General features: G+C 30.7%; 1 protein-coding gene and 1 long non-coding RNA gene across 9 annotated transcripts in view; one reads left to right on the top strand and one right to left on the bottom strand.

The window, feature by feature from the left end:
- Positions 1–9,770, bottom strand: part of LOC105325515 (transcription factor ETV7) — a 28,817-nt gene extending 19,047 nt beyond the window's left edge. Inside the window, exons 1-2 of one of the 8 annotated variants that reach the window (XM_011425121.4) lie at positions 9,753–9,770; positions 8,452–8,513 (exon numbers count right to left, since the gene is read on the bottom strand). In XM_011425121.4, the coding sequence (XP_011423423.3) occupies positions 8,452–8,463 (12 nt within the window). In that variant the 5' untranslated portion in view covers positions 8,464–8,513; positions 9,753–9,770. Of the gene's footprint in view, positions 1–5,971; positions 6,094–8,451; positions 8,779–8,815; positions 9,017–9,752 lie in introns of those variants that run through there. The other 7 variants (XM_011425123.4, XM_011425122.4, XM_066084116.1 and 4 more) reach the window with 7 other exon arrangements.
- Positions 1,444–23,667, top strand: LOC105325514 (uncharacterized). The gene is made up of 3 exons (XR_899723.4): positions 1,444–1,732; positions 18,368–18,587; positions 23,013–23,667. It is a non-coding gene; the product is annotated as an uncharacterized lncRNA (long non-coding RNA).
- The last annotated feature ends 336 nt before the right edge of the window (positions 23,668–24,003 follow it).

Here is a 24,003-nt window from a genome sequence, read left to right as displayed (position 1 = left end):
ATGTTTCAAGATTTTAACTGTAATATCTCGTTTCACATGTCCAGCAAACATCACACCAGAACCTGGCAGATGTGACTACTGTAAACCAACTTTTATTCGCGTGCGAGAAATATTCGCGAGGTTAATTAGCGAGAGCTTTGTCGTCGCGAATATTTCTCGCCGCGAATCAATCCTTTGTCCGTAGTTTTTGTAACAATAAAGGTGTGGATAAGGCTTGGTCGCAAACATTAGTTGTCCCGAACCAGCTTATTGTCATTTAATCGCGAAATAAAGTCGCCGCGAATAAAAGTTGGTTTACAGTATATCTCATTCTAATCTTTTCTGATCTGGCTGCTGGACGCAAGTTTTTCATGAATTTTGTTTTACCTTCTCACCTACACCCCATTATGCATGCATGTAGTTTATATCATATACATTGTACATACCAGGATATTGACATGTGTCTTTTTGAAGATGTTATTAGCATTGTTTTTGTATTGGGAGTAGGCGGTATTTAATCCCAGCTTTGCAAAATTATTTCTTATTTATTCAGTGATTTTTTTTAAATTTACCTTTTTTTGTTTAACTTTTCATTAAAAACAAAATAAAAATTGGGTTCATTTAACAACCCTTAACGCAATTTCTTGCTGTACTTTTCTTTGCAAATAAACTTGTACTTATTGGAATATATCAATTACAGATATTGGGTAATATTACATTGAACAAAATTAATCATCAAAGCGATGCAAATTAAATAACTTTGTGTGCTGGTATTTCCACTTACGTGGAAAAATGATTTTTTTTGTTAAATCTGTATAATTGAATAGCCACATTGGTTCAATTACATCTTTCCATAAATAATAGGAGTCCTATATAAGAGCTGCATTTAAAACCTTCCTTTAGACTTTCACACTAAAGTATCTTCCGGCTTTAAAATTATATTTAGGAAAGGTTTCATAGATTCAAGCAAATATTGGTCTGTACTCAGTATTTGAAGGAAGTCTTACAAAGACAGAAACCTAGCTACATAATCAATTTTAATTTAATACATGCTGACAGTTGATCCAAAGAATTATCTGACAAATCGATAGATGATCGACAGAAGCAATTATCGACACCTAGTCGATAGATATATCTTACTTGTCGACATTTGAGTGACATAAAATTAATACCTGACAAGTCGACAGTAAATCACACAAATATCTGACAAGTCGACGGTTGATCGACAAAAATGTATTGGGAACGACACAAATATCTGACAAGTCAACAGCTGATTGACACAAACATCTCACTTGTCGACAGTTGAGCGACACAAATATGTGACAAGTAAACACCCTGATAATTCGACAAAAACCCCTGACATTTTGTCCAATTATAGATAGACATAAAGACCTTACTAACCAAAAATATACTAGTCATATAGAAAGATATCTAACAAAATGAGAGAAAACAACATAAATATTCAAAGGACTAACAAACCATTTTTTACGCGGTGATATAAATAGCAAACGATTAACTATGTTTCTAAGTAAAAACCGATGACCAAGCAACACCCGGCTTTAACGAAATACTTCCTTAAGGAAACAAAAGACAAAAAAACCAAAGTGTGTCAGGAAATACTTCCTGCAATTTCTGGAGTCCCGGCACCCACACTTGTCATTTTCTCACTGCCTGTGGCAGAATATGACACTCTGTTTAAATTGTTATGGAATTAACCTGGCGATGTCTATAATATACTGTACCACAGCGGCAGGTTTGTAGCTTATTAGGTAAAGCTTGTGTGATTTGCATTGATTGGTGCATTCTTTTTTTTTTAAAAATCTTTTACAATTTGCTTACAAATCGTAATACCTTTAGCTTATAGATATGTGTGAGGAATGGTTTCAGAATAATGAATTTATTATAAGTGAAATCCATCGATATAAGGCATATTGCACTCTTTCTTTATCAAATGGCAGATGTCAAATTTATTTTTGGCAATTTTTTTTTTTAATTTTCATTTTGACAAAGATTATTGAAATACACCTTCATAAATATTAACCGTGTCGCACTAAATATGTTAAACCATGACAGAGAGAGCATGCTGATAATAGTTTCAGACTCATTTCCCCCTCCCTTCTCTCTTTGATATATTTAATATATATATATATATATCAACCAGAATTATTTGTAATACCTATATTTAACCAAGCTGATAGATTTAGGTCACCTCTCGTATCAGCTTACGGAAGTTATTTCCGAGTTAAGCACGATCGTTTTTCAGGTTGTAAAAAAATTATATTCCAGCACCAACTTATATAATGTCATCATGTACAGCATTAAAGGGACATGGTCACGATTTTGGTCAAATTCTTTTTTTCTGTTTTATTATTTACAATGCTTTAAAAATGCATTTCTAATGATCAAATGAAATTTGAGAGTCGTTCGTAGAGTTGCAAGCAGGATACAGGGCTCACAACTCTTTGTCATGTAAACAAGGCTCGTGCCCTGTTTTTGTTTACATAGGTTCAATTTACCAGTAAAAAATCTTTTTCCAGCCTATTTGACTCTCTTTTTATCTATTTTAGGTATAGATAAACAATTCCTAACGTTTAACACTTTCGTTTTAGGTTTAAACCTGAAGTTTTTACTTCGGCGTTCAAAATGTAAACAAACACTTTGTTTACATAGCTCTGTAACTCGTTTATAACTCAACTAATGACACTCAAATTCCGGTTGCCTATTAAAATTGTCTCTATGAAGCATTGTAAATATTAACTTCGGAAAATTAATTTTTGACCAAAATCGTGACCAACTGCTCAAGACACGAGTCCTCTTATTTCAATAAATCATATACATGTATTGTACCATTGTATTGAATAATCCAACCGTTATACAGTTAAGTGCTTTGTGTCTTGCAGACATAGCATATCATTCTGACTGAGCCTTAAGACGGCTGAATGGTCGGGTCCATGAATTTCCTTAAGAAGGAGAGCTTTACATTAAGATACAGAAAAACATAAAAACTTTAAAAGTGGAAATTAATGAAATTTTTCTTTGCTAAATAATAGTACAATTCATTTAAAATAAACTTAAGGTAAATCAGATGGTTACTTTTGTTGATCAACCAGTCCCCTTAAAAAGGGAACAATTCTTCTGGATGAAGGTTTTCATATCTTCATGTCTCAATATTGGTATCTTTGACCTGTGTTCTTTTGCATGTTTACTTCAATTATTTTCTGCAACACTACACGGTGTACATTAAAACCCATTTAACTGTGTTTGTTGAAATTAATGAAGTTTTACAGCTATTATTTTGAAGATTGGTTAGAAATGCTTTAGATTTGCTCTAGATTGGCTAGGTGGGGCTAAGCCACCCCCCTCCCCCACTTTTTTTTGCAAAGTTAACCATTAAGCACATAGCATCATAGAGGGTTCAGTCCCCCACTTTTTTCTCGCAGCAAACATAATTGTTCCTAAATCAACCTTTAAAAGATTGAAATATTGAGAAGTTGGAATATTGAGAAGTTGGAGTCATAGGTATACCCCCCCCCCCTCCCCCCCCCCCCCCCCCCCCCCCACGGATTAGGATTTTAGGATTTTAAAGATTTCTAGGTTTAGCCACTGTTATTTCAAATAAGTACTATAGTTCTCTAGTACACATTGTCACTATGGTGAAGGTTGGGATAAAGTAGCTAACTGCATGACGTAAAGAATTACATAAACAAATTCTTTCTTTTGCTATTTTACATCCTCTCAAGAACATTTCTCATATAACGATATACAAACATACAATGTCATTTTGTTTCCTTCATTTTTTAAGCGTTCAAGGCAATCACCTGCCTTAAGGCCTTTACAATGCAATACTTATTTGAACCTTATGTCAGTCAATTTATATATGGGCCTTCATAAGGCGAACATATAAACCGGTAGGAACTCAAGATCTTGGATTAAGGTCTTAATCGTGCTGTTTCGGATAGGGACCTTTATCGTGCCATCACCTACCGTTACACCAAAACGACAAAGTGGTATTCGCGAACAAAGTGCGCTAACCGCCGACTCTGCTAAAAATATATTTACTATATACGATTTACTATCTAATTCTGAACTTCTGTACACATGGCAAAAAGTTATAATTTAGTTTCCGCGGCGTAGAAATGAACATATGGATACCGGTAATGGGAAAGTTACTTTATCACTGAAAACAGCGACCCTAGATTTGTTATAATTATCTAATTTTCAATTAAAAGGTAAAGAAAATATTTATTTTCGTATAGGATTGAACTCCAGAGGGAAGATACTTTATCTAAGGGCAGTGAATGAACCTTCAAATCAGTCAATCAATCAATCAAACAATCGATGTTGAATAATCAGTTAATTAATTCACAACCTACAATTAATAATAATGACATTTCCCCAGATTTACCTTGAATTTGCTAATATATTCGATCTCAATACTTAAATAAGTAAAAACTATGAATTATCTGCATTGCTTATGTCGAAATAACATACAAAACATTTTAACATGGCGCATGGTTCATGGTATTCTTTGGGGAGTAAATTCTATGAAAATTTAAATCAATCGATTATTACACTGAGTCTAGACATTCTTTTCTTATAATTTACATCGATTTTGAAGTTATCTTCCATGAAAAGGGTGTATTATCTGCACCAGTTAACATCAATTTACAAATACTTCTGACATGGACTGACAGACATATCTCACCACAATTATGAACAAATTCACTAGATTGATTTATAAAACCTCATCTCTAACCTGCGTTATTTCCAGTTCAGGAGAATGCATAAATTACAACCTGTTCATGAATCCGCTTATAGGATGGTAACAGTTAGAGACTGTACTCTACTTAATGATTTATCCCCTTATTAAGTCTTATTTCCATAAATATATTTATATGCATTACTTGTACCAAAACCATCTACAATAATTTATTTATAAAACAGTGACAAAAATATTGGATTTTCCATCAAGGATTCATATTTTTTTTCAATCTTCAAGTTGGCGGGAAAAAAATACCTCACACAGAACAGGCAATCCATGCATATGTTTTATTTCATTTAGAAACAGGATGTGTTTCAATCAAGTTTAAAAATTTTGATATAGACCATTACTAGTATATCCTGTTTTAGTCTTTTGATAACTAACAAAAAGTTGTCATTCATATTTTTGATGCTTTTTTTTTTTTTACATGCACCCACTTGATACATACTTTGTATATTTTGAATAATACTCAAAGAGTATATTCATATTAGATGTTGTAAATGTATTTCAATATCGTCTTATCTTTCTTAGAGTCAATACAAAAGCTACACAGCACTTAGAAACTGCTATAGGAATATAACATTTACATCTATAAATTGTTAAACAGTTAAAGTAAGATTTCGCCAATAAACAATTAATATTTCTGATGTTAATTTTTGCATAAGAAACTTTGGCAAATAATGAATGGTTCACCTAGAAAGTATTTAATGGAAAATATTCTTGTTTCATACAATAAAATGAGAATGATCAATATTTTGGGCATTATTTTTTATTTGCATAACTATAATTTCAGCGTCTTTTTGTGTATTAGGTGTAAAAAAAAAATTAAGTAGAAACATAAAATTGTCCCAATTGTGAAAACAATTTAAAATTAGAAAGAAAAAAAAACAACAAGATATTGACGTTCTAAGGTTAAAGATCAGTGATTGTCATAGTCAACAAATTAGTGACTTCACGTGCACGGAACAAAACAAAAGAAGCAAATTAGTAAATAACCCCCCACCCCCACCCCCAATAACAACAACATCATAACAAAAACAAAACTAAAAAACAAAATAGTAACTAAAAAAAATATCAAATGAAAAAAAAAGAAGTATTCTTCTGTTTTTGGTGTAAAAAAGTGAAATGCTGCGAAAAATCAAAAGCATGCGAATTATTTAGAATATTTACAAATAAAAACAAAAACAATTCACATTCATAAAAGTTTCAAAGGAAGAGACCCCCACTTACCTAGTCCGTAATAACTTCCTCTATATTCAGATAGACATTTAATACACCACTTCTTCCGGATAGCGATAAAAAAAAGTCGCTGAAGCATGTACAACGATTTGAAAAATTTTAAAACCGCAATGATAAATAACCCGTTTGGAGCTTGTGATATATGATTATGAGGCGTGCGTTTGGACATTAAACATTTTCAGATCTTTAAAGTAACAGGAGTCGAATATTTTTCAGTGAAATAATTAGAAAAAAGTTTTTGTTGAGTTTATCGTTGCAAACACTAGAAGAAGTAACGGATGTGTAATACTGTTTAACATCCATATATCAATTGTTTCATAAAAGCTACCATTTTATCTCCCTATGGACTTTCTTAAAGAGTGATTATTACCTGAAATAGGTTTTAATGATAAGATTTAAAAAAAAACCCTTCTTTCTTGTAGTTGTTCAGAGACCATGAGTGACCTCGATAAAAGTGTTGTCAAGAATCGTCCTCCATGCGATTAGAATACCTTATCTCAAGACAACAACACCAATGTTTTGCTACATTTAGAAGAAAACTTTATACTAATTTTTATGAGTAAAAGGGATCCTCTTTGTGCTTGCGCTGAACGTAGCTAGAAACCTCCACTAAGGAGTGAATGCAGTGCTGTGTTACTGATTGTTCGAAAGGGCCGTGGTTCGAACACGCGACATTCTGCATATTGGGCAAACGTTTCAAAATTTTTAAAAGAGATGAGCATAAAAGAATGTAAACATTTCAACCTCTTTCCAACATCCTACTAAACATATTCTAATCAGTAAAGAAGTAAAATGTCGTCCACATATTAAGGTTTATAGGGTTTTATATAATATCTATGAACATATATTAATTATTTAAATCTCCCAAGACGGATAGAATCACCCGAGAAAGACGTCATTAGCAGCAAGTGTCTAGTCTTTTCTTTACATATTGTTTGGGAATTGTGACATTATATACTAAGAATGAAATATCGTGTCGTCTAGAATTGATGACTGGAGGTGACTCATGTATTTTAAAACTTAAACCACGCATTTGTCAAATAATAGCTAAATTGCGAAGAATCGACACCGTATTATGATTGAAATAACGTTCAGTGTTTGTTTTTGTTTTTGCAGACTGTTTAGAAATTTTCAGAAAATATGTTAAGTTCATCCTGTTTTAGTCCAGCTGAAATCCTTTGTCATTTTTCAAAACTACAATATTTCTATTGTTTACCCAATGAATTATTTATGAACAATAGGATATTGTGACCGAGGAAAATTTACACAAATCAAAAATAGGTCTCTGATGGAAAATCCTTTAATTTACACGCGTGAGGCTGACAACAGCGACTCAAAAGGGATGGGTGGTCTTGGCCATTTTAAAGCTATATTTACCTCCTCATAGCGAAGAGCTCTCTACAAAGATATTGGAACCAGTCCTGCCCAAAATTTAAATCTAACATATTTGGAATTCTTCTTTACTAAATTATAGTCTATGGCCAAAAATAGTATATTTTAAAGTTAAATGCAGATCTAATCATGGTTAGTTTGTGCACCATCAAGCCTTCTTAACAGTTATATATATGCATGCATAAGTTAATTGCATGGAATTTTATATAATTTCATAATAACCTCAACATGATTTATCATCCATTTTTTTTTTTTATAAAATAACCGAGTATGCCGTTTCAAACATACATGTACATGTTGTGATAAGCAACATGTTCTTTAATCAAAGTACTGAAATACTGACAGATTAAAAATCAATAGAGGTATGATGTTTTTTGACTTATATGTGAGTAGACCTTAATTAGAGCATATATTTGTGTAATTTTGATAAGTATTGGATAAAAAATTGCGGCGAAGTTCTTCGCAACTTTCTAACTTTAACTGCATCGTATGAGAGAGAGAGAGAGAGAGAGAGAGAGAGAGAGAGAGAGAGAGAGAGAGAGAGAGAGAGAGAGAGAGAGAGAGAGAGAGAGGCTTCGTAGAGATTTAAGTAAAAATAAATCTTTTTCTATGTAACTTGCGCAATTCTCATGATATTTGTTAAGGTGTTTAATTATTTTTTCAATTCTCATGTCCAGTAATCATTTTAAAAAAATGGTCCAATTAACAACAAACAAAAATGAAAAATACTTTCATTTTCAAAAAATCAATTTTTCAATTGAGTCACATGTAAGCATGTCAAAAACTTTCAAACCGAATCAAAGTTTTAGTATTCCACATACAAAGTACGCATTCTTTTGCCTGTTTTAATAAATGCAATTTTCTTTTCTACAAGCAACATTGTTTTGTTACATTCATTGGAAAACATACAATAAAGTCTAAAAAAAAAACTGCAATTCGAAGTAGGCAAAGTTTGTAAATGATTAATATCTATGAAGGGCCGACAATTTTTTCTTCAAATTTATATCTTCCCACCTGGCGTAAATATGACAAGTTACATTTGACAAGTTATCTGTTTGTAAAGTTATATAGAGACTGACCTTAATGGACATGGATATTTCCTGAAGACACTTCCTTCCTCACTCCGGTCTCTCCGTCATATCTACAATAAATTGTCCCACTCTTGACGTAATAAGATGGAGAACAAACGCACTTAAAAGTTTTAATGAAAGAAGACAATTTTTTTTTTTTTTTTATCTAGCACTTAATTGTTTACGTTGTCTTTTGTCTTCCATTCACCACCAGTTAATTTGTTTTTTCTATGTTACACGTGCTTTGTGTGGCATTGTCGTTTTCCGATTGAAGAAAATTGCCGTATTATATTAAATCTGTTGTGTGCAGTGAGCATTGCTAGTAATGGATATATATATGTGAGGATTATTTTTAAAACAGAAAAAAACAAACTTAAAGCCTCTTGTTTCTGTTCAGTAAGTGGTGCATTTATCGAGCGCCTAAGCTTTCTGATGTCGGTCACTCGCACTAAAGTTGATTTAACTTCCCCTTGCTTCCGCCCGAACTATCAGTTAAACTTTTCTAGTCTACATGCAAATCGATAAATCCTCTCCTCGTCGTCATTGCGAAAATTTCATTGATAATATTTCAAGTAGACCGCGCGACGGAGTCAAAGTTTAACAATGAATTAAATGCCACTATAAGAACCCGGAAAAAGGTAACGAATTGGGTAATTCTCAGCCAATCAGCGCGCAGCTCTCACTTCCTGATCGCCGACATCATGTAAACATGCAGTGTTTAACACGCTTCTAACTCAGGTAGACAACATGCTAGTATATAACTAATTCATGTCGGTCGGCCCATAAGCTATATATGAAAACGAAAATGACATTTGTGGTACAATTAATTTGTAAATATGCATTATTAAATTCATTTTGACGATGGATTTCCATAAGTGTGAAATAAAAACAAATAAGTAAGTGGTTGATAGGTTTCAAAGTATAAAAACCCTCACAGTGAAGTATTTTATAATAGACTCTAATTAATGCATTATGGTTAAAATGAATATTAAAAATACAGATTTCCCACTAAATATAAGAAATTAAACAAATATATTCGAATGAAAATTGAGGCAAACCGACACATGGCTTGGATTATTGCACGCTGAGAAGAAACTTGACAGGAAAGATAACTCAATCGATGAACTTGGAACAAGCAATATTTCTAAACATTATATGCATAAAAAATCATGTCCACATGGGCGTTTTTTTTTAAATCCACGTTTTACATGTACAAAAAGTCATAGAATAATAACAAGTGTACAATGAATAGATGCCTAAAAAGGCTTTGCCGAAAAGTTTGATGTACCTAATACTCAATAAAGCTTTACCTTGACGAAAGCACAGGTATACGAAAATTGTCAAATTAGAGGAAGTAGGACCTGTAAAGAGATACCACTTAAAGCTTGACTTATTCTGTTCACCTTGGTTTTTTAATTGATATTGTCGTTCAGTGTGTTGGCCCATGAATCGCGCGGAGATAAAATTATTTAAAAAGAAGATAAAAATAAACATGACTATGCCATGCAAATATTGCAATAAAGAAATTGTCGATAATTTATCTTTTCCATCAAGTTTCATATTTTTAAAATAAATATTTTGTATGTTTTCAGCAAGTTCAATTAAGGAGGCCTTTATTGGCGTGTTGAATATATATATTTAAAAAATTAAAATAAATTCACGTGTAGTGCTTTTTAAGCTCTTATATATCAAACATGATAATAAATATTGAACATTGAAACCAAATGGAAATTTTATATTTTTTTTCTTTAAATATATTTTTAAAACTTTTTTTTTTTAAATATTTAGGCTGAAAACGTTTTTTTTTATCAGAATAAATACAAAAATGAATATATATTTTTTCGCAAGTAAGATTGCTCTTAAAACGTTGTACATAATGCTCAGAATAAAACCAATGTTTTCTTTAAAATGTTTAAAAGTTTGTAATATAAGAATAATCTCGAGCATGAATTGATTATTGTTGCACATAGTTACCATTGGATAAAAAGTAATCATTAATTCACTAGCATGTCATTGGTCAATTTCACTTTTGGTACAAATCAATCAATTGATTGATTTATTCTGAACACAGTATATAAACTGTGCAACTCCTGATTTGGTGTGTTACCCTAGTATTGCAGAAGCACACATCTCTCTCAAATAACATTTTTTTGAAAAAGAAGTTTTTGATAACAGCTGAAGTTCAGAAAGAACTCAGTGAATGAACAGGGTTACCAATCGAGTATGACCCTAGCTATTTAAAACCTTAAATTCCAATGTCCCAGCTGAGTTCTGAAGATTTCCTATATCCTTAAGCTTGATACAAAACCATAAAGCTGTGCTATGCCAGGGCAGGCTATACAGAGACGTGTTTGTTTTCGTCAGGGTCTTCACAAATCACGTATGTCTGCAGTCTGTGCAGTTATATACGACACTTTAAATCAAGGAAACGCCTAGATACGAAGAGAAATGTTTCGCATTTCCAGACTTTTGAATTTATTTCATTAAGCATGCACGAATATTTACAGTTCCTATCTCACTTTTTATTCCCTATGGGGAAGATGGGTCATACATTTTGCAAGGTTTGAGTTTCTTCCTCTCTTCCTACTGATGCTATAAACCAAATAAGGTCACGGTTGTCGGTTAGGTTTTGAAGAGACGCCTTAAAGTCCAAATGTCAACGCACGACGGACGATTAAGAATCACGTCACCTAAAGTGTTTCTTTATCATATCTGGACCAATTTAATTGATAAGAGGAAAACCCCATTTTTCATTTTTGGTTTACCTTTAAAAAATCTTCTTTGATAAACGAATGGACTTAGTAGAATGTAGGAATGTATCCGGTATTGATAATAATACATATCTACATTTATGTTACGTACATGGAATTTTATAACTGAAATACACCATAATTATGTGTCTAAGGTTGAAGAATTTTTTTTTCATATTTTTTAAACATAAAAAACTTTTTTGGATGTTAAAATCACTGGAAATGGGGATCGTTGATAATAATTTATTTAAAACCATTCTCACCTTTTTCGTAAGGCAAACTGAAACTATATCTGATACAAATTTTACAGTGCTAATAAAGTGTATGAAAAATAGTTTGTTTTAACTAATTCTGTTGTATCTGTTTTAATACCTTCGTGACACAAGTTAGGTAAATAAATTCAGGCATAAAAATGCCAGAACCCACACAACACCAAGGTTAACATGAAATCAGAACTTTTGCATGCGCGATTCGGACGTGCTGTGCGGAATAGACATGCATTAATAAACAACGAGTTCACCATTAAATATTCTGAATGTTTTGATGCATAATTAGAACAAACTAAAACGTTTCAAGTGTTTTCTTTTAAAATCGCAAAATATGTTATCTTGTTTAAGAAGGCTGAATGGAAGTCGCCATTTTTTTTTAGACTATAGTTATCTCCTAAGAAGGAGAGCTTTCTATAAAGATAGCAACATTTTCAAATTTCAAAGCTAAAACTTAATGAGTTTTTGTAAAATTACTAACTGATGGTTTATATCTAAACAAATTTAATCTGAAAAATTAAGAAATATCTGATGGTGAATTTGTTTGACCAGCCAGCCTCATCAATCCAGTTTTTGATTTGTGCGCCACAACTCAAGTTGACTACATTTAATTTAAAATTTTTTTTTTTTTCTAATTAATCGGGGCTTCAAGAAAGTTATTTAAGTTGTTTAGTTTTGTTTAATTTTTTTTATGAATTTGAAGTTGGTTTGACAAAAAGGCTTCAATTGAAGTGGTGTTGCAAGGCTCTTATCCGAACAGAGATTTTTTTTGTCAAACAAACGATATTAATTAATTTATGAAAAAGTTTACAATTTTCTTGATATTGCAAGACTTAAATACACTAGATCACAATGATTTAGAATAATATTTGTAAGCAATGACCAATGTTACTTTTGTGTTTTAGCTTGGAGATTAATTGATTTTTTAATTTTTTTTTCTAATTTGTTGACTAAGTTCGTAGACAACACTTTAGTGTAATATAAATGTTTTTCCCTCCTACAATCTATCAATGATTTCAAACTGAGAGTGTAATTCTAATTTTTTAAATATAAAATTAAATTTAATCACCAACGCATTACACTTGTCTACTGACTTAAACTACATGTAGTTTAATAAAATCAAATTACATGTATCAACATTTAGTCGATTCTCTTTAAGGCTTCTTATTAACTGCAAATAAAATTACAACTGCTCATTTTAGACTCCTATTAGCTCACCTGTTCTGAAAGGCTGAAGTGACAATAAAAAGCCGTCTTCCAGTCTGCTGTTTTTTGACATTTCACGACAATTTCTGCATTTTCTAGTCATAAATACTGAGACAAAAATGACTCTCTGAACATGTATAAGAGATTCTTAAGCTGGTATTTCATTGGCTAAGAGAAATAATTTGTAACTGTCGCTTTAGTCATTATTGAATAACTTTTATGGATCTGAACAGTTCGTGTTCTTAATAGTAGAATCAAGTTGCAACACTTTGAAATTACATGTAGTTATTAATAAGCATCAAATATATGTAAATGAATGTGGATTTGGTCTTATAGTTAAACTGTACATTTAAAACGTCTTACAAGGACTCGTCCATTGATTTCAATTGTAAAATCTTAAAATTATTTAGAGGTTGTACATACCAATTCAACATGATGACAAATCAACACAAGTTTGATATTTACCTAACAAATGTAAGCATAATGTATTCATCTGTGAAGGCTAGATCTACTTACAAACATGTTATTCTATTCTATTTTAATCTTCTCCTTTTTAAACTTTTTTTTAATTCTTTACAATGCATTTTTTACATTATCAGATTACACACCTTGACAATGAACAAAGAGATATGTTATCCTCTACTACACATAATATAATATCTATGTTGATTACGTATGGTTAAAAAAAAAAAACAAAGCAAAACTTGCACACATACTCTTATATATTCATAACTATGAAATAAGATTTATAGATATGGATTGGGTCTGTTCTTAAAACTAGATTGATTCTATACAGATTTCCCAGACAAAATGCTCTTTGAAAATTTTGAGGAAGAAATACTAACCTATTTATAAGCGATAACACTTGAAACCAAATATTCGTGCTCGACAGCTTTTTTTTTAATAATATCATTAGAAATATCTTATCAAGTTTTATATGTATCATATCCTCACCTGCTTGTGGCCCAAATAGAAGTGTGAAGAGGCAACCGACTTCTGCTGGCTCTTTATCGAGGGAATATTATTGGGCGGAAATGTGCTGAAGTTAAGGAAATATTTCTTTTAAAATCGCGGAATTTCCCATCGCCCACCTTTATTTTGCTGAACTTTTTTGACCTTGTGAGATTCAAACTTTTTTGGATATTTCAAATAGAGCTGGGATAATATTGCCTAATTTTGTTTGCACATTTTTCATCGCTGAGGTGTTTGCATGTAAATTGGGTTTTGTTAGTAACGGTTAATTTGTGTTAAGCACGTTTTTTAGCATCTGAATTGATTTCATGAATTAAAATATTTGCATCGCAAATAAAAGTCTCAATTATCAATTTGTGTAAACGCACACAACAGATAACAAAACAGATGACCTCCATTCATCTTCTCCTCTAAAACAAATTTTGCTTTGCACAAAAACAATACATAATAACATGATATCTAAGCATTTAACAGATTGGATGAAGCTGGAATTTTTCAGTGATAGCATATGAAGAAATCCTTTTTTTTGTTGCATATCTTATTTTAAGAATATTACTTTTAATAGTATTAAAATTTTGTCTTTTAGATCATATGGAATTTCAGAGAAAAAAAAGTAATTTAAAGTGCAAGGGATTAGTTTTTGTGATCTTAAGCTTTATCCTCGTAAAATTCGCGGAAAATTTTGTTTTTGCTATAAGTTTTGTTTCATTTGTTTTAACATGAAATCCAAGTAAAATTTCATTGACTATGTATAAAAAATTTGTCTCTAAAACATTGAATTTACCACAAACCACAAGATTTGGCCAAAGTTTGATAAAGGACAACAAATGATAGATAAAAAACGCAAAAAGTATTGAAAAATACAATATTATAACTGGATATACATTTAATTTTAAATAGTTTTTTAAAGTATTATAGCACTAGTATCTTATGAATTTTCATATGATACATTGTTTGCAAATTGCAAACAGAAATTGGAATAAGACGTTAAATTTCCATTACAAATCAGGCATTACTATACGTATAAATTGTTAATTACCTCAAGAATTTACAGCGTTAATTAGAACATCTATTTCAAACTGATTTGTCCTTGGCTCGATTATAACTAATTTGCATATATTATTTACTTATAACGAATTTCAAGGTTGTGGAATTCTTTCATCCAGAATGTTTAAACGAAATCATTGAAGAAGACAAGAAGTGGCAGAAGTTTTGCCAAATTCAGCTGTCTAACATGCTAAACAAAAATAAATGATGTACATGAACATATAATCTAAGATGTATATTAAGTTTAACCTCGCTCGTTAAGTTTTTTCTCTAATGTTTGACAATTTTTGTTCTAATTAATGAAAGCAAAATCTTACATTGAGTATACTGATGATTAATCAAAATTACACGAACTTGTAGAATAAAGTGTTAATGAATCTCTAAGATTAGAATTGTTTTAGGTCAACATGATGTCAAAACAGGCTTTGTTTTGCGTCAGGTATTACATGTATGATAATGAAATTCTGATTACAGATATGCGAGATCTGTTGTTAGGGAGAGAAGGATAAGAGATGATTGATACTCTAAGACAACTTCCAAAAGAGATTAATTGTCTATTTAAACAAATGGTGTGTTTCTTTGTCTTATTCTAATGAATATATATTTATCACCGTTTTCAAAAATATGGTGCTTTATCACATGTAAACAAATCATACATATGAAGTTTGTATTTAACAGAGGGCTACACTTAATTTATTCTCATATTTGTGAAAACGGTCAAGATATTTATTAGTACCCAATTTATGTTTATTTCTCTTTTCATCATACTTCTTGAATGCTGGCTTTGAAAACAATGTATATTATTCATTATTATGATGACCCCCCCCCCCCCCCCCCCACAGGAACCCAAATAATAGGACTGTTTAATTAAATCTGAAAAAAGTTTTTCACTATCATTTTCATAAAAATAATATTCATTTTTTGTGTATAATATGTTTGCTGTTATAAAATAAATGTTCATGTAGATTACTTAACCCTGGATAGTTATTGATTAATGTAGCTAGTGAAACAAATGGTTAATTCCAACCTACTGAGTATATACTCTTATGCCATTACTATTAAACTGATAAACTCAAATAATGCTCAGCAACAAGTAAAAAAAGTTTCAGTTAACATGTCATTTTGAATTAGTACAATCAAAGAAGAAATAAATTATTTAAAATATATGAAAAAATATTTTTAAATATATCGGTAAAAAATACATTTAACTGTGGTAAATTAAAGTATTTTGTTCGTAAAAGTTTACATAAACAACTAAAAGTGTCAGAAAACAATCCCATTTTCTTGATTATTAAATTATGTGAGTCAGACATGTTTATCAAAAGTATCAAATTGAAAACACATAAATAAGCATAAAATGTATTGCCTTCATCAAATGTTAAACAAGTTTTTTTAAGTGAACGAAGTTTTAATAAATTTATAATTTAAACATCTTTAACATATATTTACAAATTTATTTGTAAATTGAAGAGTAAATAAATATAATAAATAATTGATAAAACATTAAATGTTTTATCAATTCTTAAGTTAATCAAATTATCATCATAATTATGTTAATCATTAACAACCGATTTTAAATAAAAGAAAAACTTACCATAAAAACTACATTATTTGCCTTGAAATTGCAAGTTTTTAATTTCATAAACATGAGGATATTCGATAAAAAATGCGAGAAACAATGTAAAATACAGACATACCTTATCGAAGCTTTGTTGAAGCTGTATTTAATCTCTTTTACCAACAGAAACTGTTTGTTTATAGTCCAAAAATTATAGATGTTTTGGAAATCAAAAGTCGTCTTTGATTTCTACTAGAATACTGCCCCTAGCGTTTCAGACTTTGCATATAAATTAGAAAGCTGGACGTAAAATGTAGTCGTGTTTAAATTTCTGACACAGTATATATCCGAGTAGGTTTTCTAAAAATCGAAAAGAATATCAAAGACTGACTTGACATACAAAGTGTGTTAAACTAATGAGTGTATAAATCTTGAAAGTTTCCGCATATCGTGGAAAAATTATTTCGTGTTCAGGCGAGAAATGCTAGTGTCCATATTATTCAATGGAGGTTATTCAAGTAAACAATTCTAAATTCTTTACACCATAAAATTAGGGCAAATACACGGTTGTTTACTTGAATATTACCGTAGGTTAAAGAAGATACAACAGATGGCATGCTTTTGTAAGAAACTTAAGGAGTTTAACAAGAGTATGTATATCAAATCAAATTAGACAAGAGATTTAATTACATGTAAAATCAAATAAGTGAAATTAACAAAATATAACAGATATGTATAATGATAATATGTTAAAACAAAAAAAAGTTAATTAAATGTTCATTTACATTTAATCTAGCAAATACACCCACAGGATGAAGCTCTGCCATTCAATCAACTGAATGATAACTGAATAGTCTGGAAAGGTGACTGAATGGCATAGCTATGCCATTCAGTTACTTTTCAGTTACCTTTCAGTCACCTTTCAATTGACTGAATGGGAGAGATTCATCCTGTAACCTGTAAAATGATGTAATCAAATAGCAAATATTTAGTGTTTAAAAATATTGTTTAACATTCCAAATAATGTAACATATATATGAATCGTGTTTAAAAAAGATATAAAAAAAGTTGTAACTTTTTCATAACTTACCTTAAAAAGTGTTTCATACTAGCATTGCAGGAAAAAAATTACAAAACCCTTGTTATTTGTTTATCATCGCTGCTTTAATTAGGGTTGACATTAAGTTCGATTAACATTGGTAGGAAAAAGATTAAAGGTTATCTTTGTACAATAGTTTTGTGCCTGTGAAGGGTCACGTTCTTAATGTAGATAATAATTGTTAAGGGCTATGAAAAAGATTTTAAGATGGTACATACTGTCGACCTGATTTGTCGTCAGCGTTTTACCAACTCAGCTTTTCAACGTTAGGTTCTAATTTCAGTGCAACAAATAAGACGTTAAAGCGAGTTCGTACTTTATCATTTTTGTTATCACGTTCTTTTTTCTTAATTCAATGACATGCTTTTGTATATTTAGGGCTTTACTTTTAATTACTTGAATAAGAATCTTAATGTTTTGTGCATTTTTATATGCAAAGTGGTATGGCTTGCTTTTGTGTGTATGACCTACTCTAGTCAGTGGCATAGATGACTCTGTAAAAATCTAGTGATTATAGGAACATGGATTCTGTTGATTACCATACATGAATGTTCTTAGCAGCACAAGTAGTAGTAATAAGTACATCAAAATAGAAAAAAAAATATTACATTAAATTTCTTTACTTTTTTTGGAAATCCAATCACAACAAATGAGTTAATATACAATGACATTTGTTAATCTATAGCTTTACATGTAAATTGTTACTCAAAATCACAAAGATTAGAATCTGATTTGGTTTTGAAAATTGTCGAATTTACATTTTTTTTTTTGGACAAAAAGTATGCACAATACTTCAAAACAAAATTATATTGCAAAAATAAATCTAGTATGTAAAATTTTATAATATTTCATTTAATTAAAAAATATCTCTGTAAATATCTCAATTGCACACTTTGTGTTTCATGATATTTAAGATTAGAAACTCCACATATGAGGAAAATTAACTTACTCATTTATATGGATAATTAACAATTGATCAACAAATAGATGTAAATATTAACAATCAAATTCTTACTTTCTTTGGCAGTTTAAACGGGCTATGAAGGTAAATACCATAGAAGACAAAAATGCAGAAGCCGCCGACACAGTTCTTTGTTTATAACCTTCACACCAGCACGGAGAAATTATTTTATTGCTGAAATCATCGACCATTCAGATATGTTATAAGTGTCGATCAATTGTATTTTAACACCCACATGGTTTCAAGAAATTCAGCTACACTTCCAACGAAAGTATGCATAAATAGGGTATGGCTTGTTTTACATTTTGTTTTAACTTTTTATGAAAAGAAATATTGTTTTTCCTATATCTTATACTGACATTTGAAAGGGAAACCCCTTTCAAGCCAGCTGCAAAAGGCCACTTACATTATGATCACCCAATGGCTTACAACAGCCACTTTCGGGGAAATACTGCATATAATTTGTTTTTGGAAAACATTTGAAAAATAGTTTGTAGTTATAGTGATGCCAATTTGTGTCTGATGCAGATTTGTTACCTTTAATTACATTATGACAAACAATAACCTTATACTCGTAAGACCACTTACTTGCATGAAGCTTTTGTCATATTTATTGTCATTTATCAAAATACCAAGATCTTCTTAAGAATTCTAAATACCTGTAGAAGATACACAACCAAATCTACCTGCTTTCTTTGTTTGTTAATAAAAATAGATTAAAACGAACGATAGCTTTAACCATATACTACGGTATCATTATTTTTTTAAAAGGCAGAAGGCTAGGAATAGAATGCGAAATGATACTCTTGGAGAATCCAACGTTACTATGGCACATTTCCAGAGAACGGATTTAAAACAATGCAATGATGGCAAATTAGGTTTTATTTTAAAATAAGCACATTACTAAATAATATTAAGGAAACATATTACACAACTCACTGAAGGACTACATACATCTTGGGACACATTTGCTAAAAACAATTTTAAAAAACCCATTAAAAATAATATAGAAATAAAAAACTGATAGAAAATGAGAATTAGACTAATAGGCATCTCAAAAAGGAAAATAACAAACTTAGGTCATCACTTTGGAATATCTATTTAAATTCCCCAAGAAGCTTCCAGAAAATTTGGAATTGCATTTTACAAGAATAAGAATGGCCACTTATACAAAAATAGGTTTCACATTATATTACCCTAACTAGTATTCACTTTGCGTTACCCTTACTGATATCACAAAAGACCTGTTGGCCACATCGGTGATTTTAGCAACAATTAATGTGCGTTGACCTTTGTAATAAATACAAATTGTTTGTTTGACCATTCCAAATACAAAACAACGGCATCTTAATTTTATTAATTAATTATCAATGACCATCTCAACAAGTAAATGTTTTAAGCCTTTCTCACATTAGATTTGTTGTTTAAGTTTTATAATACGCCATTTTATGGGGTCAAAATTCCACCTTCTCAATATTCACATATATAGATGTGTATTATTAAGTTTCTTTCCTCTACTGATTCTTACTGATCTTTGGTTAGTATTTCTACAGCTTTTCTAAATTTGCTTAAGGTATACGTTTACTCAGAATGAAAAAAAAAATCCACTGATGATAATGAAAAACCATCCATTGTGTGTTAAAGACCTATCATGGTAGTGCTATTTTTTCACTTTCAAAAAAGTATGTCAATGACCTACTTTTTGAGATAATGACCATTGAATATTTTTTGAAAACTTAAGAAAAGTCCCTAAAAATTTTACGCTATGATTGAAATTTTCTTAATTGTGAAAATAATACAAATATCTAAACTCTTTTAAAAATGAAATACAGTTTATAAATGGCAGTGACACTAAACAGACACAAAGCATTAAGTTTTCATCAGAAATTTAATGAATATTCCAGTCCGAATTTCCTCTATCATTTTCAAATTCATATCCTTTTTTGATTCAAATTTACAAAAAACTGAATGATGATAATACTAAAACATTTTTAGCATTAAACTAGGTATATTGAACTTACTCTGTATGCATAAAAGTTATATGAGGTCAATGATCAAAATTTTGAGATATGGTGTGTTTTGTCGTTTTTAAGCATTTTTCAATATTTTTGTAGTTGGTGCCATTCGAATATCTGAACAAAAAAGTGAGATAAAAACAACATAAAATATGCAAAATTATGTTGACTAACAAATAAAATCTTAACTTTGAATATCACAGTACTACCAAAAATATATCAGTGAAAAACAAAATCTGAAAATTTTAGTCCGAATTGCCTCTGTTTTGCTAAAAGTCCAATTTTGTTTGAGCCTAATTCCATAATGTAGTAAAAATATCGAATAGTTTGTCAATAATTATTCATTTCATAAATAATTTTAGTGTTTAGAACAAATTTTACTCATGACATTTAACTTTATAACAATCCGAATTTGAGAACTCATACCCTGAGTAAACAACGTCCTTAACATGCCTTTAAATCGAATTAAAATGTTAATGTCGAACTCAGCTCTAGAAAATTTTATCCTTTAAAAAAGAATTAAAAACATCCTCTCCATTGAAGTTTGTTTGTGACTTACGGAAAATATAGTCGGACGAAATATAATAATTCTTTGTAATGCCTGTTTCTTCAACTAATATTAATATCTCACGTTGGCACGGATGTTAGAGCAAGGAAGTCATGTTGTGGGAGGAAGCCGGAGTTCCCGGAGAAAACCCCATGTCTAAGCGGGTGACTGCCATGCCTTATCATATACAACCTCTGTTGATCGCTATGATCGAACTCAGGTCGCTCCGGTGAGAAGCGAATGCAATGTGCAAAACATTTTTCTCGATACCTTTCAAGCATATAAAACACCTTCCTTTTTAAATTTGGAACGACGCTAGGGGAATATACTGATCAACTATGTGTAGTCTAGTATACTCTTGAAAACCCCCCTTCCCCAATTGTGTTTTCTGTCGCGGAATTTCATGGTATAATGACTTACTTTTCTTATTAATGCTTCATTTATTTAGGTTTTTGATAAGAGGAGATATAGAAGGCGACATGACAAATCCTGCAGATTTAGCTGATGAGAGAGAGAGAGAGAGAGAGAGAGAGAGAGAATCATCAAAAGTTAATCAAAGACAGATATAGTTTGAGACAGGAAGAAGCCACATCTTATCTAGAGCGGCAACACGGACATCAGTGTTGGATAGAGCGTATGACTAGGAACTTAAAAGATGACCTTGATGGTTAGCTTTCCCTAACATCGTTAACATCCCTTGTTTGCGAAATCGAATCTACGACGAGTGTTATGTCCCAGTAGTCGAAAAATCTTTTGGAAATAAAGTTTGCCGTGCTATAGAAAGAGGAGAAGTCGGGATTCATCGAGTTACGGCTCGATTACCCCTGCTGATCCACTTAATTTAGGATGCCAAGGTCCAGCTGGGTCAAATACTCCGAAAAAGGTTTTAAACCATCTGATGACGATCGAAAATGACGGAACATACATAACAACAGGCAATATATAATAGTACCAAAACTGACAGATAGCAGAATTCAGTCTTCTGTAAGTGCATACGACCACTTAGCCTTATCTTCGGTTCGTGGTAACCCATTTGCTTATCTACAAATAAATCTGAAATATTTTAAACTAACCTCTATTATTATAGTTTTCATAAAATACAAAACGTTATTTCAAAAGAAAAGTTGAATATACAACAATATTCAGATAAGCTGGAATTGGAACACAAACGATATCCACAGGAATTAAGTCGTGATAAATTCCGTACATCTCACTTTCTTTCAACAATATTTTTGTTAATCAAATCAATTCACATTTTCACAAAAATAATTTATCCTATAATTTGTTGTAATATTGGACCCTACCCCACTTTTTACAAATAACTATTAAGTTCTTAAGAAAATGATTTTAAAACAGTCACCATTCAAGTTTCATGTATATCATGATATATAACTATCTCCTCCTTTCTAGGAGAAGGCCTTGTCAAAACAAATTTTTGCAAAGCAAAGCCAAAAAGTTTGAACTTGTGAAAACAAAAACAACAACAGCCTACTGACATGCTTTGGCTCAAATAAGCTAAATGCGTCTTGCCAAACTATGAAATAATAAATAATTTTTATCATGGACAATTAAAGCTTTACAAAATTGAAAATAACAATTTTGTGAAACGCACAAATATAGTAATATTATGTAAGAGTTTTCAGAAAGACTTAGTTTCTTCTAGAAAACTACTGAACAATAAATTAAAATGCCAATTGGACTTTTAGAATAACAGTTACTATAATGTGCTTTTTGCAAATATGATTTTTAAAACCGTTTTGGGTCCAACATACTGCACTTTATGAGTACAGAATGATCCACTGGTTCTTTACCTTTTGTGTGGCAATAAAATTGAGGAAAATATCTTAATATCACTGTTATCAGATAAAAAATCGATTTTTATAATCCATAAACCAGAATTTTTTTTTTCAATCTGATGCACTTTCCTGGTGTTGTTAAGATTAAGTCTCTTTGAAATGGATTAAAAAAACGAAAGGAAAATGATTGACAGGTCGATTATTGAATCTCTGTTGAAAAGGTTATTATTTAGAATAAAAATATTTTTCATAATATGACACTGCAGTATTGATATATTTTAATCTTTTTGAATTGCACATTGTACCGAATAAATCTTGCAGTCTTAAAGATGCATTTTTTTCCTTTATTTTAGAATTGGTGCGGAAAGAGTGTACATGTAAGCCACTGTGGAAATCTAACGAAGAAATCAACCGACCTTCTACCAAAAATACCTAGGGGCATCAAGAAAGGAATGACTTTGCCAATGGAATTATTATGGGATATTAAACAACAGTGAACAATTTTGACTATTACAGATGTTATTAAATGAAATTAGATTCAGATATATTTGGTAATCTTATAATTGATAGTGATTTTGCAGGGTGCTAGTTTTGGCGGTTATTATCTTTTAGCCGAAAGTAAAGTTTAAAAAAAAAAGGAATTAGGTTGTCATTTGTGTCAATGGAATAATTGTGGGATATTAAACAAGAGTCAACAATTTTGACTATTACATATGCTATTAAATGAAATTAGATCCAGATGGATTTGGTAATCTTATTATTGATGGTGATTTTGCAGGATTCTATTCTTAACGGTTATTATCTTTTAGCCGGATGTAAAGGTGCTAAAAATAATTGAATTTTTGAAAGTTTTATACAGGCAAACTTAGCTGTTAAACGGTTTTACTTTCATGGATATAAACGTATTTACCATTTTTAGAAAGAACGTACAAATGATTATAACTTAATACTTTTGCGTACAGCACGCTTAAAATAGAGATGATCAAATAAACGTAAATACTTTGAATACTTTTTCATCTCCATCTAAGAAAGTTGCTTACCAATGTTTATATTTCATTAAAAGAAATGATTATTTTTATAAAACAAGAACATACTATAAATTCTACAAAGAAATAACAGCTAGTTTCTTTTTTCAATAAGACAGCAAATTTAATATTGAAATGCTTAATTAGATGAACTAAAAACCCAAACAACAAAATTCTTTTCACAAAATATTTACAATTTATGCTTTTTTAAATCAAAATTGTTGAATTTCTAATAAGTCATGTCCCCTGGAGAAAGTCTACGTGAAGTGTTCAATTCTAACTAAAACTAACTTTAACCTCTGTAAATATATTACTAGCA

The sequence above is a fragment of the Magallana gigas genome, chromosome 5, assembly GCF_963853765.1.
Source record: "Magallana gigas chromosome 5, xbMagGiga1.1, whole genome shotgun sequence".
Taxonomy (NCBI): Eukaryota; Metazoa; Mollusca; class Bivalvia; order Ostreida; family Ostreidae; genus Magallana; species Magallana gigas.
Note: the sequence above shows the minus strand (reverse complement) of the source record. Positions and strands in the feature narration are given on the sequence as shown.